A 17,649-nucleotide genomic window follows, 5' to 3' on the forward strand; every position below is an offset into this window, starting at 1 on the left:
TACGTGATAGGGCAGTTCCAAATTGGCGATTTCCCGGCAAATGGAAGTGGATATTGCGCCTTCAGATTGAGTAATAGCTGTCCATTAGTGCCACTGATTTAAACGTAGCCAAAATATAAGATTATCAGCAATGAAATCGAGGTCGTTCGCGACAATGTATCACAGAGGGGAGTCTTGTTGTCACAGTTTCCCGTGAGTTATAGGATAACATCCCTCGGCCCCACACAAAGAGATGATAACAACTGCAGTGACACTGTAGTAATACTCATCTCGTAAATGTTTCATTCGACTAACGCTTGGTCTCGGAAAATATATACATTGAGTAAAGTGGGAAAATCACTGCTGCAGATTTTTTGCTTTGGTCACGGCACGCTCAGAATATACTTATCATTACTTTATATATGATATTGACAAATTACTTACAGTAATCTTGATAGAAACAAGCAACTACATTTCAAGTGAAAAGGAGCCCTAGTGAGACGGAAGTTTGTGGAACATCTAGACTTGCTTCATTTAGGGATATAGCTTTACAGTAAGGGCTTGGCGGAAGGGCAAATAATATGGGTCAGGGATTGTGAGACAGTTCAGGTGAAATGAGAGAGAGAGAGAGAGAGAGAGAGAGAGAGAGAGAGAGAGAGAGAGAGAGAGAGAGAGAGAGAGAGAGAGAGAGAGAGAGAGCGATCCAACTCAAACATATTATACCGACTCCGAGAAAACCAGTTCTTTTTTTATCCCTTGAAAGCCGAACGCCAAGCAGGGTAACAACAAGTACCATCTTTTGATATGACGCGGCCGGGGATCGAACCCCCGAATTTCCTCTCCCTGGGCAGACGTTCTATCCACTTGACCACGGAGGGGCGGTCCTTCCAGACAGACAAGCCGTTACCTTCAGAAGTTAAAGGCGCAATGACCATCACATTAATTGACGATTCTGATCAACCACGGGCCTCTGGTGATGTAATTATGTAATTCCGAGGTCCAGTCAAACTTTCGCCATCAATCCTTGATCACATCCATGTCTCAAGAAACAGGATTTTAAACATCGAGCCATTCGTCACCGCTCGCCCCTTTCCGTAATCTGCAAGAAGACTCGTCCCCCTATCGATGAATGTTATGTGCGAAAATACGACAAACCAATCAGATTGCGCGTATGATTTCAAGTTCTTTGTCAAAGAATCCCTCAGAAATAATTTCTGTTTTTACATATGTCTTGCATCTAAAAATATACCCAAGACACAGTTAAATGTGTTCAATCATACTGTATAATTTCGCATGTCCTGATGTGCTTTTAATTGCATCTGAAATATAAATGGTATATGGGGAAATATATGTGAACCATTGCGCAACGAGTTGACAATTGTTTTAGGTATGCCCGTTTGCGCGAAGACGGAACCCGGTTGCAAAAATGGCCACGAGAGGGGCACGAGTCGCTATTCGGCTTGGCACGGAATAACACGAGTTGGTCACGAATGTGTAGAGCTAGTTAGTCAGGATTACCCTTGTACATATTCACATGAACGATGTGCATGGATACGGCAACAATCACTTTTACGAACACGTCCAGATCACCGCCGACTGTGATTAGATTCTCGAATCCCACACCCATCAATTAAATGTTCGTCATTCGGGTTCCTTCGCTCGTTTTCATCAATTAGACAAACATTTGCACTGAAACAGTTATGTGGTTGACCTATAACCTTAATTCAACAACAGGACTATTTACGATTGACCTTTATTATGTCCTTACGCTAAAGAACAGACTAAAGCGTCAACAGGACGATTTACGATTGACCCTTCTTGTATCCATACGCCGAACAGATATAGGGGGGTCAACGGAACCATTTACGGATAACTTTTGTTGTGTCATTACGCAGATAAACAAATTAAGGGTCAACGGGACTATTTACAGTTTACCCTTCTTGTGTCCTTACGCCGATGAACAAGGTTAGGGTCAAATGGACGAAGACCTTTTTTTGTGTCCTTACGCTGATGACCAGATTCGGGGGTCTGTTGATCGTCAAACAATCAGCGGAAGGGTCTGGTTAAAGCATCATCCAGTAATCACTAAATAGCCGAAGACAGATATAACGTTTTCCCCCATGGCCTGCTGGGAACACCGTGGAAAGCTGACCTTTGTGCTCAGCGCCCCCTGTCGTGAAGACTTTTGGCTAAATTACAACACGAGGAAAATTGGTTCTTCATCTAGATCACTTGGTGACCCATCGCTCCCGTGACATTTCACATTAGTGGCAAGCGTATAGACAGATAATGTCATTCCGAAAACTTCAAGGTGTCATCAGCGTTAATATGGGCACCCCCCATTTTCACCGTACCCATAGAATTCGCTTCCCCGCTAACAGGGTTCATTAAAGCTGAGAATTTAAGCTTTGATCGCTGTATGCACAACAAAGCAAATTGGTTAGCTACCGTTTTAATTACAATCGACAATGACCCAAGGCTCCAAGAACCGACTTTACTCATTATTTTGGTCTCTGAAATTAAGCTTGAGGTCGATATGTCTGACGAGTTTGGTGATCTATCAACAGATTTCTTTCGGTAAACATAAATACACCTGTTGGCACAAGGTGGTAAAATGGCAAAAAAAACCCGGCAGATATTCCCAATGATTAACACGAAACATTAATATTTGTCGGAAAGCAAGGGAACTTGTCCCGTGTCATAAAACCAAAACCTTGTTTCAGATCTCACCCAGAGACCATAAAATAATATAAAAATAGTTTATAGTATCTCCTTCACGTGATGGAACATGTTTGAAAAACAAACTAAGATTAATATTGTATGTTTCGTCCATTCTGAGAATTCGAGCCGTGGAATCATTGGCCTTGAGATGTGGGAGCTCATAAATGAGGTTTCAAGTCGGTGAATGCTGCAAGTTGTTCCAACGCGGCATGAATGTTTGCTGAACGTATTTTTTAACTTTGTACACCGCGTTGACCTCTGCGGTCGATCCACAACCACTGCCAGAACAAGTGAAAATAAAATATTAATATTTTTTCGTGAGACTGCCAAACCCTTGACCTTTGTGTTTGTGTGAGTGTTGTCAGTTTCTTAATAATGACTTCATTTTCGTTCTGAACTGAAATTCAAAATGGCGCCCGCATTAATCATGTTGCGACACATGTCATGTTCAAAGCGTATAGGATATGAAGGTCATTCTCGGTTGTATCTGGGATTGAAAAATCCGGAAGATGACAGCCGAGGGAAAATATTAATCTCTCAAGGCTTCGTTAGAACCCAAACATGACTAAAGAATGTTTTATCTTTCTCAAAATTCTACCAAATAAATGACAACATTTGTCAAATATTTTGAAAAATATGTGAAACATTGGTCAAAATCTGCCCTGTTGAAGTATTATCTTTGTCAAGGTCGTTGGAGTAGCCTAATGATTAAAGCGTTGGCTCGTCACGCGTAAGACTCGATTTCTCTTCTATTCATTGTGAAAAGCCCACTTCTAGGGCGGTCGGATAGGCTAGTGGTTGAAGCGTTCGCTCATCACGCCGAAGACCCGTGTTCGAATCCCGACATTGGTACAATGTGTGAAGCCCATTTCTGGTGTCCCCCACCATAAAATTGCTGGAACATTGCTAAAAGCGGCGGAAAACCATACCCCCTCACTCACTCACTCACAAGCCCATTTCTGGCTGGTTGGTTGTTGTTTAACGCCGCACTCAGCAATATATTCCAGCTACATGACGGCGGTCTGTAAATAATCGAGTCTGGACCAGACAATCCAGAGACTGATATCACGAGAATCGATCTACGCTATCAGGATATGATGACATGCATGAACCAAGTCAGCGAGCCTGACAACCCGATCCCGTTAGTCGCCTCTTACGACAAGCATGGCTGTCCGAAGACCCCAAACCCGAATTCACTCAATCTTTGAATCCCGTGAGGATCAAGATTTAAATTGGTCTCTAGCAACCATGCTTGTCATAAGAGGCGACTAACGGGATCGGGATCGGGTTGTCAGGATTTCCCGATGTGTAGATCGACTTTCGTGATGTGAATGACTGGAGTAAAATAACAACCAAATCAAACCACTCACTCTTTGCAAAGGACTACCATTGTATTTACTTGACAGACCAGTTGCGTGTGGACCAGTGGTCAGATCAGAATCCCAAACTCGCTGAATCGTTGTTGGGATCTCACTTTCGTACAGGGCCTTGTTCCACAAAACGATCGTAGCACTGCGACAGTCAATCTTTCAATCTTTATTCATGGTACTTATGAGGCCGAAGGCCTATAGTACATTGTGTGGGACGTGTTACAAATTCATACATTTTCTTAGTTTCATGGCATGATAAATGAACATTGATAAATTTCTAATAGTTTCTGTACTACGACAGTCGTAAGTCTATGTTAAAGTATGGGGAATACGATCACCTTAGTGCTACGTCAGACGTAAGTCTATGTTAAAGTATGGGGGTTACGATCTCCTTAGTGCTACGTCAGACGTAAGTCTATGTTAAAGTATGGGGAATACGATCACCTTAGTGCTACGTCAGACGTAAGTCTATGTTAAAGTATGGGGAATACGATCACCTTATTGCTACGTCAGACGTAAGTCTATGTTAAAGTATGGGGAATACGATCACCTTAGTGCTACATCAGACGTAAGTCTATGTTAAAGTATGGGGAATACGATCACCTTAGTGCTACGTCAGACGTAAGTCTATGTTAAAGTATGGGGAATACGATCACCTTAGTGCTACGTCAGACGTAAGACTATGTTAAATTATGGCAGTTACGACACCTTAGCGCTACGATCGCTTTGTGGAACAAGTCCCTGATCCTCGGGTCCTTGGGCTGTCCACACACAACACATCAATAAATAGACTCGTAAACGTCAACGACCTGTGTCATTTTGTGATAAGAGAAACACTGTTCAAAAGTGGCATTAAATCCATTGGCAACTAGTTCACTCCTTAAAATGTTTACAATTGTGGCCCGAATGAGTTTTACGTTACGTATAGCAATATTCCAGCCATATTATACATATCACGACAGTGGACACCAGAAACGTGTTTCACGCGTTGTACGCAAATATCGGGCTAAATGGGTCTTTGCCGTGTCGACGCAACGCTTTAACCGTTACCCCAGGGCAACTCGACCTCTCACTGCTTAAAGCAGCGTTTAATTCAAATTACCGAAGTGTACTTGTAGTGTCTAGAGGATCCTAAGAATACAAAATCAATAAGATGCTGTATCCAGAAACTACCGACACAAGCGATAAATTCCTACTTTTGACAATCAATCTGTTAAAGGCATTCTTGGTATCCTCGACGTGATAATGCTGGTTGAAAGGTGTAAGCGGTTCAAATCTATACAATCCAGCAGACTAACGCCTAGTCTGGGAAAATATATAGTTTTGATAGAAACAAATAAGTCCATTTAAACTGAAAATAAGCCCCAGTAGGATAGGATTTTCAGCACTTGTGGCAAAATCTAGATTTGCTTAAGTTGGGACTGTAGAATTACAGGGAACATATATGGTTCAGGGACTGTGAGACAGACTTATTATCCACTTTTCCAGGACTGGATTTAAAATGCTGAGGTTGCACTTTTGTTGGAGGCGAGATACAATGTAATGGAATGCACGTATCATTAGCTACTCTGCGTAATGGCTCGTGTAATGTGTTGAACTCAACTACCCCGTCATTTAACTCATATTCCAGTGAGTTTGGTTTTACGCCGCTTTTAGCAATATTCCAGCAATATCACGGCGGGGTACACCAGAAACGGGCTTCACACATTGTACCCATGACGGGAATCGAACCCGGGTCTTCGGCGTGACGAGCGAACGCTTAAACAACTAGGCTACCAGACCGCCCCAACTCATATTCCAGAGTCATGTGCGACAGACTAGGTAAAAGCCCTACTTTTATACTTACTCAATTACTCCTGATTTCGGTGTTGATATAGAGCGAATAAATACGGCTACTGGCGTCCCATTCGTCTTGCACAAGTCTCTTAGGCAATACTTTTTAGTTTAAATAATAATTTCTAGATTATATAAATGATAAGAACAAGTTGTCCCTATAAGAGTGAGTGAGTTAGTATTGTTTTACGCCGCTGTTAGCAATATTCCAGCAATATCACGGCGGGGGACACCGGAAATGGGCTTCACACATTGTACCCATGTCGGGAATCGAACCCGGGTCTTCGGCGTGACGAGCGAACGCTTGAACCACTATGCTACCCGGCCGCCCCTTGTCCCTTTAAGAGACTGGAATCCTTATTTCGTTTTGTCCACATATCTAGACTTTCCAATTAGGAGGATAGCATTACTACACATCCATGGACTCTTCTTTCAGTAGAGCCTTGGAGCAAGGCTAGCATGATATGCGTATTGCGTCATGCTGGCGTCACAGCGAAGCATGTCATGTCCATGCATCTAGCACTGGTATTGTACATTTCTTAGTCCTGTATTTGTGAACGACCCGATCCCCGTCCTCAGTGTCTAGACAATGCGTATTAATACAAGCTGTCGGTCACATCAAAGGCCAGGTAAGGCAATGAACCACTTGACTGTCGACGCGTGATTGATCTTTGCAGTTTGCCAAGTGGATGTAGACAGCATTTGGGAGATGTACATGGAGAGGTGGTCGGTGTGGAGGTCACTGGCATCAGTGTGTGAGTGAGTGAGTGAGTGAGTGAGGTTTAAGCCTCGTTTAGCAATGTACCATCACTGTGTCATATTCCAGACTCTACTACTATTAGTATTTGTAGTGGCGGTGGTGGTATAGCTTCAGCAGTAGTAGTAGTGATTGTAGTAGTAGTAGTAGTAGTAGTAGGAGTAGGTAAATCAAATACGTGAAAACAATATTATCATGCCCATATCTTCGAGGTGTTTTAACATAATTAGAAGCAGCAATGATGGTAGTAGTAAGCGGTAGGAATGGTAGTGCGGTAGCAGTAGTAGCAGTAACAGAAAATGTACTCGTGACTTTTAGCAGCAAAAGTGGCCATCAGCAGCAATATTGAAGCTAGACGTGGCCATCAGCAGCAATATTGAAGCTGGACGTGGCTATCAGCAGCAATATTGAAGCTAGACGTGGCCATCAGCAGCAATACTGAAGCTAGACGTGGCCATCAGCAGCAATACTGAAGCTAGACGTGGCCATCAGCAGTAATACTGAAGCTAGACGTGGCCATCAGCAGCAATACTGAAGCTAGACGTGGCCATCAGCAGCAATACTGAAGCTAGACGTGGCCATCAGCAGCAATACTGAAGCTAGACGTGGGCATCAGCAGCAATACTGAAGCTAGACGTGGCCATCAGCAGCAATACTGAAGCTAGACGTGGCCATCAGCAGCAATACTGAAGCCAGACGTGGCCATCAGCAGCAATACTGAAGCCAGACGTGGCCATCAGCAGCAATATTGCAGCTAGACGTGGCCATCAGCAGCAATATGGAAGCTAGACGTGGCCATCAGCAGCAATACTGAAGCTAGACGTGGCCATCAGCAGTAATACTGAAGCTAGACGTGGGCATCAGCAGCAATATGGAAGCTAGACGTGGCCATCAGCAGTAATACTGAAGCTAGACGTGGGCATCAGCAGCAATATGGAAGCTAGACGTGGCCATCAGCAGTAATACTGAAGCTAGACGTGGGCATCAGCAGCAATATGGAAGCTAGACGTGGCCATCAGCAGTAATACTGAAGCTAGACGTGGCGATCAGCAGCAATATTGAAGCTAGTCGTGACTTTCAGGAGCAATACTGAAGCTAGACGTGGCTCTCAGCAGCAATATTGAAGCTAGTCGTGACTTTCAGCAGCAATATTGAAGCTAGGCGTTGCTCTCAGCAGCAATATTGAAGCTAGTCGTAACTTTCAGGAGCAATACTGAAGCTAGGCGTTGCTCTCAGCAGCAATATTGAAGCTAGTCGTGACTTTCAGGAGCAATACTGAAGCTAGACGTGGCTCTCAGCAGCAATATTGAAGCTAGTCGTGACTTTCAGCAGCAATATTGAAGCTAGATTTGGCTCTCAGCAGCAATATGGAAGCAAGACGTGGCTATCAGCAGCAATATGGAAGCTAGACGTGGCGATCAGCAGCAATATCGAAGCTAGGCGTGGCCATCAGCAGCAATGTGGAAGCTAGTCGTGGTTCTCAGCAGCAATATCGAAGCTAGATGTGGCTGCCAGCAGCATTATTGAGACTAGACGTGGCTATCTTGATCGTCACATTCAGTTCATATGAATACTGTTCATAATCTAAAATTACAGCCACGAAAAGATGCATGCTCGTTATACATGTCGTTGTTTCTCAAGTGTACCTAGTGTTGCCTCGACTTCTTTAATACAAACAATATTAAATGTTACAGCGAGGCGCACTTCGGCCACACTGGCTTAAATAACAAAACAAAAACCTTCTGGTAAAACATCATCAAATTTATTCAATAATGTATTTACAAATAATGTATGTTAAATACTATACACCATACAGTCACCAATGTCAAGAAAGCAATCATATATTGACATGAAAATGTTCAACACCCGCCATTTTGAAAACGAGGTTGACAGCAAATATTGATGACGTCATCAAAAAGGGGAATATACAGATTAAAAACTACTAAAATATCTCGCACGTTCCCTTCTTGGGACAAAACTTGACGAAACTTGCTTGGGTAATCTGTGACAATAACAGTTTTCGTGAACCAAAATTTCCATTTCAGGGACGTCTAAATCACAAAAACTATAACCATCATATCCTGGGCTCCTTTACCAAAGCATAGTTAATAATGAAACTGTCGAACGAAGCTGTACTCTTTGTCCATATAAATAGAGCATAAGCATAAATCTGGCAATACAAAGCCACCGTATGTATATAAGACATCATCCTCGATTGTCCAGGGAGTAACATCAGCATCCCATTAAGATAAATACTCATTTGTTCCCATAGCTTCCTAACTATCTTCATCTCGCCTATCCATGGCTTAGCACAGCTATGCGATCGCTCATCACAGCAATTTGATTGGACGGCCATCTTTAGCATCGTTCCACTAGAATCGGGCTCAAAACGAAGCTATGGCAGCGAATGGGTCCCAAGCATGATCTTAATAGAATTCTGATATGATGTCCTTGATCATCGAGGATGATAAGACAGCACAATGTGGAGAGATTTCAGTTGAATCTACAGTAGCATTATGCCTTGATAGCAGACAATATCGGGTTTATAATTATACTGGCTGAATTATATTTCAGTCTTATTATGCAAGAGAAGCAGGAATACAGATTCAATGGGCTTAATGAATTTGGGTTGGATTTTTTGAAACCCTATGGGGCGTCGAACCTGGTATTTCAGCGTAAGGAGCAAACGCACTTGCTACTGGACTAAAAAACCAAAATACAGGGTCGGCATAACAATACTACACTACTTCTAAAAGATATTGAAGGACGCGGTTCAACCATTCGTAATAATTCTATATTTTTAAAATTTTAAACTTCATTATATATTTGAATTACTTTACAATTTAAGAAAGATGTCATATGTTTTAAACAAAACACTTTAGTTGTCCTTGTTTCAGAATAATATTTTGCGTTTTTGTCCTTTTCAATCTCGGGGTTAAGAAGGCACCATTACATAATTATCTTTTTACAGAAAAAACCCGATATCATGTGCATAATTGCCAATATGTCGATCACACTACATCAAACCATTTTAAAAAGGTTGGATTAAATTGTGAGAAACGATCTTTGCAAAGACACACCGTATGCAAATTTCACTTTTGGGACAACGTGTAATCAAGACTTTTGTAATCATCTCTGTCAATGTACAGAGTACATGAACCGGATATGCATCAGAACGGACATGCGCAGTGGATTATTAATCAGAGAGAAGGTCTTTCACGTCATCATCAAACACATGCACAGTGGACATTCGTAAAGTTGGCGGTCAAATGTTTTCCAACACTGATATTTGTACATTATTGTTTTTTCAATCAAGTAGATAAAATAATATATGTTACATCCGTATAGCTTGCTGGTATAATGGCGTCTGTTTCCTCCGCTAGCCAATCAGCGTCGAGCCTGCAGTATTATCACACTTAGTAAAACCGTTAGTGCTGCCGGGAGTCTCTGTGGCGTCACTAGTGACGAGGCACCATTGCCATTGTCTGTAATGTATTTACTTTTGTACTTATTTTTATCATCCATTGAGCTTGGCGTGTGGCCTGGCTGGTGTTGCTGGGGCTTTTCCGTTGACTGAAAAAAAGGAAACAAAATGGTAAGGTCAGTTGCATAGATTTACCTCTACTGTCTTTGGGAAGCTCTTGACAGCTCACCCTTTAGGTGCTACAACATCTGTGTGTTTTAAGCATGGAATCTTTAACTGTCGCGAGCGGTTAACCAATAACGTTCCTCGCAACTCGCCTTGTTTGTTTGAAGCAAAGGAAACAGCTTGGAATGCATAGCTTCAAAACCGTCGCAAACAGTTAACTAATGATGTGTGAAACGACTTTGATAATCTCGCTATTCAAATCAACAATGCCCAAACAGTCTAAGAATTATATAACTGTCAGGGACCCGTTCCACAAAGCTATCATAGCGCTACGACAGTCGTAGGTCTATGTTCAACTATGGGAGTTACGATCGTCTTAGCGATGCGATCGTCTTAGCGCTACGATCGCTTTGTGGAAAGGGGCCCTGGTCCCCGTTTCGCAAAGCGACCTACGACCATCGTCATGCCTATATTTTAACATAGAGTTATGTCAGTCGTAGCATGTGAATACGGCACCAGGGTTCTACTTTTAACTGGATTGGTGATTTTGTTATTTTGTCGCGAAACATTCCAGACGTTGGCTTGATTGGAATACCAAGTGACCAATAATCCATCACCACGATGGCCCAGGGACTGGAATAGTAAACCATTGTCCGTAGTGCTAGGAACAAGGATAATTTTGCTTTATGTGAAAATACCCAGCTCCCTGTCTCATTTTGTCTACTTCGGCATATATCAAAAACTAAATTACAAATGTCACGTTTTTTTGTCCAAGTGGAAATATATAGACATTTGAATTTTCCTACTTTGGATGCATAAATAACCAATCAACCAGTCCAGTGACTGGTCAACCATATTCTACACATGCTCATAACCAAAAGTTATGCATTGGAGGTACTGGCTTCACTGCAACTATATGAACATTTGAAGATTAATAAAAAAACAAATGCCGTGAATGAATCAAATGACTAGTTCATGTTCCCAAAACTGACCAATACTTAGTAAAACACTGTTCAATCACACCAGACCATCGTGGAACAGAAAGAATTATTTGATAGCTTCACCACATCCAATACAGTAGGGGCGGTCGGGTAGCCTAGTGGTTAAAGCGTTCGCTCGTCACGCCGAAGACCCGGGTTCGATTCCCGATATGGGTACAATGTGTGAAGCCCATTTCGGGTGTCCCCCGCCGTGATATTGCCGGAATAGTGCTAAAGCGGCCTAAAACCATACTCACTCAATCACATAATCAAATCAAAATGGAGTCCACCACAATGCTTAATTATTTTAGAATCTGAGTTGGTTTCCTTTCTTCATCATTTATTTTCTAGGGTTTTTGAGACAGGCGAAGGTATGTAAGAAGTAGTTTCTTATCATAAAATATGAGGTAACACAACTCGCTATGCAGAGTTGTGTCCCTTAGCTGTAGTAGGATATTGTATTTTTTGTGTACCGTTGTGCAATCGAATCCGTTGCATTTCGTGGGTGACTGTTCTGGAAATAATCAGCCACCAATTTCCTATGCTTAACTTTAGCTCATAGTATATAACACGTAGCTTCATCAGCTAGACTTCAACGTCGAATGTTAACATAAAACATCAACTCCAAAGGAACATCGTCACGATATGGCTGAAATACTGCCGATGTGACGTAAAATCATAACTCACTCACTCACTCACCCAAAGGAATAACATCCGCGGAAACATTGGGTAAGTCTGACATTCAGACCCTGAAACATTTTCCAACACAGCCCATGCAAGTCTACGTTTGGCAAGTCTATATTACTGCATGAAAATGAAGAAAGTCTCTGGGCTTCTTTTTATCATATTTTATAACTATAATTTAACAACTATTTTTCTGTAAAATATGTTCATTTCAGGAACTAGATGACAGTCTATTGGGTGTAAAAGGCAAAATAGCGGAGAAAATTATATGAATTGATCACCGACTAATGTTTTCTCGATCACGGATTCTGATGACAAGAATACCACCTGGAACACTCCACACCACCTTCATCTTACACTAGGCTACCAGAAACACCACGTCCGGCCATACTGGTGTGAAACATACAATCGATGTTCTGAAGAGGCGTGTATTATTTGAACATGTTTTCATATCCTGATGCCTGTAACGGCTATTGGCAAGCATGTTTCCACCATGTAGTAGCTATTGTTCATGAAACGTTCCTGGGTTGATATCATTAGCGCCACGAAGATCAACACCGAAGATGTCATGTCGCGTGAGGGTGCCTTGAAACATCGTTTCCGGCCCATAAAGGACTCGACGAGAGCGTGATGGCTACCAAAATGTGTCAATATTAATTTCAACCAATATCATATCAGTTGACTACATTTCGATCAGGGCCGCGTGTAAGGAATAACGAACACATCCCAGGAGGACCGCTTGCCAGAAGATGTAGCAGTAAATATGTTCGATACGGACCATTCTCCTGTCTTACCCACCGTTGTCGAGGCAGCTCGTGCCCCGAGCCCATCCGCCATATTTATTCTCATCGATTGCGCCCTCTCGTCGAAACAATTCCCTTCATTCAATTACGGCATCGAAAAATAGATTAAAATAATTTACTTTGATATCGAATGGCACTTAATTAGACAACGCAAACAAGATTTCTGTTGGCTTCTTTAACTGTGATTTGTCAAAACGCGGGATTCGCCCGTGCAGTGCCGGCTAATCTGGCTGCCTCTTGAATGACTAAACGTGCCGAGCGGGAACTGCAACTTGTCAGAAAATTACAAAATCGCAATGAAATTCCGCTACTCCACATGCCGTTTTCAAAACTCGCCCCGGGAATTAAACCTGTTCCGTAAAACACTAGCTGTGGCGGCCCCGTAATTGATGGCAAGAGAGAAACGGACGCCCGCATTCCTGATCAATACTAATTCTCGAGCCCTCTTTTTCTGAAAGGTCGAGTAAAAGCATGGCCCTATATTTTATCAAAATGTCAAAAATCAGTCAAAAGGTTTGATAATTGTAGCAGATTTGCATCGCCATGCTGATTAGAATCCCACTGCACGCACGTGCAGCCCGTGTTATCATGTGTCGTGTGATTGGTTGTCCGTCCTGCACGCGGATTGTCTAGGGTGTTGTTATGAAGTTAATCAAGCAAGAGTCCAATATCTGTCATACAGCAGTCAAACTTGTGCAAGTCGATATTTGTAAATAAAGCTTGATGCGAGACATTATTCATAACTGCCCAGACTTAATAAGATATGGAGATATAGATATGCTGGTATTCAATGTAACCATCCATATTTATAACAACCGTTATCTGAGAGCACTTTCCTTGATTTAAGGAAATAGAAAATTGAAACATAAAAAGAATTCTGCCAGCTTGTTCCGACAAGAGTACCATTACTGACGCACATAACGCGAACCCTCAGTACTCCAGGTTTCGTATTTCCCATCCAAAGAAGACCGCCTCCGTGGTCTAGTGGCGGAGAGTCTGCCTGGAGAGCGGAAGGGGTTCGATCCCCGACCACCTTATACCAAAAGACGTTAAGATGGTACTTGTTGTACCCTACAAGGCGCTTGGCACTAAGGGGCTAAAAAAGGACTGGTCGGCTCGTATATTGTGTCCGAGTGGGGTATTCATGTTAAACTGCGGTATGGTATCTAAGTTGGCTAGCACTGTAAAACCGTCAAATTCATACATTCTTTTGAAAACTGTCAAGATTAACGGGTCCTCATTAAAGAATCGTGGTATTTTTACAGTAGATTATTTGTTTTGTAGTTGTCGAAATGATACTCCCAGGGTGGCTAGGTCCAGGCTAACGAGGCTTTGTTTTCTCGCTGCTTGGCTTCTCATATGTTGAGGCCCGTGAAGATTCCGGGTAGAATAGGTCTTCAGCAACCCATGCTTACCGTAAAAGGCGACTATGCTTGTCTTAAGGAGCGACTAACGGGATCGGGTGGTCAGGCTCGCTGACTTGGTTGATGCATGTCATCGATCCCAATTGCGTGGTTCGATGCTCATGATATCAATCACTGGATTGTCTGGTCCAGATTATTTACACACCGCCGCCACATAGCTGAAATACTGCTGAGTGCGGCGTTAAACAACAAACCCACCAAACCAATCTTATATGTTGACTACCACGTAGGGATCCCGGATCAGCATACAGGTCCAAACAACCAATCCTTCTCGCCAGGTCAGTCGACAGATTCATCACGGGGAGTCACCAATAATTACGGAAGCCTCAAGGGACCATTTGAGTTTTTTTTCTTGAAATTTCAACATACTGACAGGAAATTTCAAAATCTTATGTTGAAATTTCAAGATACAATGTTAAAATTTCAAGATACATAGTTGAATTTCAAGATTTCACATTTCAACTTATTATCTTGAAATTTCAAGATCTTAACCTTAAAATTTCAACTTGGTATGCATCTTGAAATTTTAGCTCAGTGTATCTTAATTTCAACATAACATTTTGAAATTACAAGTTATGTTTTTGAAATTTCAACTTAGTAATACTATCTTTTTTTTTATCTCCGTAATGAGGAAACAGAGGAGTAGCAGGAGGTTGAGATGGAGAAAGACGAGGACGAGACAGAGAAGGAGGTTGTTGAAGAGGAGGAGAAAGCGGAGGATGAAGTTGATGCAGAGGATAATGAAGAGGAATAGGGTGAGGAGGGGAAGGAGGAGTCGAACATTTCTTTTACATAGCATAATTTTTCAGCACGAATATTTTGTTGTTGTTGTAAAACCCGAGATAAAAATATATTTTTTGTATTTTCTAAAACAAGGTATTTATTGTAACAAATGTTATATTTGAGACAACTATCTTTGTAAAATACAGATTCTCGTACTTGGCATTATGTGTTTAAAGGTATTTATTATAAAGAAATCCAACATCATCAATGATAAAGTTGCGTCAGGATATATCAGATTAGCTAAAGTGACAGGTTTTGACAAGCAAAACTTAATGTACTAAATAACATGAAGTCTGGATATAGCAGGAATATAACTGACAGCGACAATTACAGCATTCACAACTCAAACAGTAACCGGTTTACAAATCTGAACACTGAATAAGTTATCTTGACGCATGCCGTGCAATTCCTCTATTGAATACAACGCATTAGACGGTAAACAATAAGCGAAGTCGCTCTTCCTGTGTGTGTCTGAAGGCAAGTCGACCCAGTCTGCACGTCGGCACGACTCTCAGTTCCATCTAACTGGCTGCTGAACATACCGGCCTTATTGTGGCATCGCCGCCTTCTACAAAGCTTACCATTGACAATTATACAGATATACAGACATTACCCAAGACAGGATGTTCATTACATTAGGACCTGTCTGATTACAACAGTGCCATGAATAACGACCGAAGCCATAGCAGTCACGCGTCTACAAAGAGTTAAGGTGTTCTGGGCAAATACAGCTATACATGATTAGCGAGCGAGCTGAAGAGAATTATCTAGGTCCGGTGGCTCTGACATTAACCTAATGAGCTGAGAATACGTGGGATTTAAAGTTTTCGCAAATCTATACAGTTACCAGGACTGGGATGTTGTCTATTACGGACACTGTGTATACCACATTTCGTGTATACCGAACAGGGCTCGGTCGACGTACGACCGCAATGACTTCCGCACACCTATCCTTAAGTATAAGAGATAATAGAACCTACTGTTACACTGTAAAAACATGTTCTACGGACACTGTGTATACCAAATACTGTGTAAACAGAACGAGGCCCCGTTGTACTTATAAGCGTAGGGGTATGTTTTTCAATTGTCTCTGATGAAGTGTAAGGTGTAACCATTAACTTGTGCGGCAGATTAAGCACATATAGTACGGACACTGTGCATACCACATCCTGTGTAAACCGAACTGGGTCCCGTCTAGTTTAAGTTTCATCGCTGAGCCTACCATAATAACCTTGAAGTTTAAGATTTGCAAGGACCTTCCGTGACCGTAGTGATTAACATATACTGTATACGGACACCGCGCATACAAATTCCTGAGTAAACCGAACTGGGAAAAAAGTTTCGATTGGGGAGTAGTCAGTTTTTGAACACTTCTGATGTTCAGTGGTACTGTGTTCCATAGCCCGGGACCTTCACTTGCGAAACAGCAGTCACCAAATGTTTCTCAGCCTCCGTACTACACAGAGTGGGAACGTGTTTGGCCTCCATGGTACAACATAAGTTGTGCACTTATCACCTCAGGTAATACAGTTCGACATACCCTCTTCGTGGCGGGGTATACAGAGGGTACAACAAACCGTATTCCCCGAAATAGTAAACCCTCAACGAATTAATCTTACCGCTATCTTTATCATTTACCATCATTTCAAAACAAATGGATGCGAAACGTTTGTTGGTCCCTATATTACCTGGTGGGCTCGAACCCGTGACGATGCGGGGTGGAATAGGTCTTCAGCAACCAAGCTTTCCGTAAAAGTTGACTATTCTTGTCGTAAGAGGCGACTAACAAGATCGGGTGTTCAGGCCCGTATGTCATCGTATTCCAATTTCGGGGATCGATGCTCATGATGTCAATCACTGGTTGTCTGGTCAAGACACAATTATTTACAGATCGCCGTCATATAGCTGGAATATTGCTGAGTGCGGCGTTAAACAACAAACAAACAAACAAACAAACAAACAAATACACGATAGGCGCGAGACAGCAGGTACTTAAAAAGCCAATGGCCCCGTTCCACAAAGCGATCTTAGCGCTAAGGTGACCGTAATCCCATACTTTAACATAGGCTTACGATAGTCGTAGTGCTAAGATCGCTTTGTGCAACGGGACCAATTTTCATAAATCTCCGCCGTTAAGGGTAAAAAGAAATTTATTTAAAAAAAACGTCATTGGCCAATAAAATTCAGCATTTTGTACACAAGCTAAAATATAGATGTGCATACACTCACCTCTATATGTATAATGTTGTAGTCACACTGGGCGCTGTCTCTGACCATGGGCTTGATGAGGATCTCGACCAGCTTGGACGCCTCTACGCCACACATCGCCTGGATATTGGGTTTGATGCAGTTCATGGCGTTTCTCATATCTCTGTAATGTTAAACACTCTTTAAATTGTCTGTACCCTGACTACAACCGAAGCTTACATTCATTCTGCCGATTATATACAACAGGCACACATGTCTGATATATTAAACACTCATTCAAATGGGGATGTAATACACTGGAAAATCGAGGGTGTGTCAAAGGAGAAAGAGAAGAAGATTCAGGCGCATCTAACACGTGATTTACATTTAAAATATTATATTAAAACATACAATTAAAATTCCAAGGTGCTTCTACCTTCAAACCACGTCAAACAAACCTCACGAGACTTCCCATTGTTTTAATTAGTCAGTAAAGATTATACGTTATTTAAAGAGAAAGCGAGTGAGTGTGGTTTTAC

The 17,649-nt window shown here is 42.0% G+C and overlaps 1 protein-coding gene across 1 annotated transcript in view; it reads right to left on the bottom strand.

The window, feature by feature from the left end:
• Nucleotides 1–8,406: 8,406 nt before the first annotated feature.
• Nucleotides 8,407–17,649, bottom strand: part of LOC139444959 (uncharacterized) — a 150,365-nt gene continuing 141,122 nt past the window's right edge. The window contains exons 5-6 of the mRNA XM_071225989.1: nt 17,153–17,294; nt 8,407–10,233 (exon numbers count right to left, since the gene is read on the bottom strand). Coding sequence (XP_071082090.1) covers nt 10,048–10,233; nt 17,153–17,294 — 328 coding nt within the window. The 3' untranslated portion in view covers nt 8,407–10,047. The remainder of the gene's footprint in view (nt 10,234–17,152; nt 17,295–17,649) is intronic.

This window comes from Haliotis cracherodii, unplaced genomic scaffold (genome assembly GCF_022045235.1).
Source record: "Haliotis cracherodii isolate W230 unplaced genomic scaffold, xgHalCrac1.p SCAF_6, whole genome shotgun sequence".
Classification (NCBI taxonomy): Eukaryota; Metazoa; Mollusca; class Gastropoda; order Lepetellida; family Haliotidae; genus Haliotis; species Haliotis cracherodii.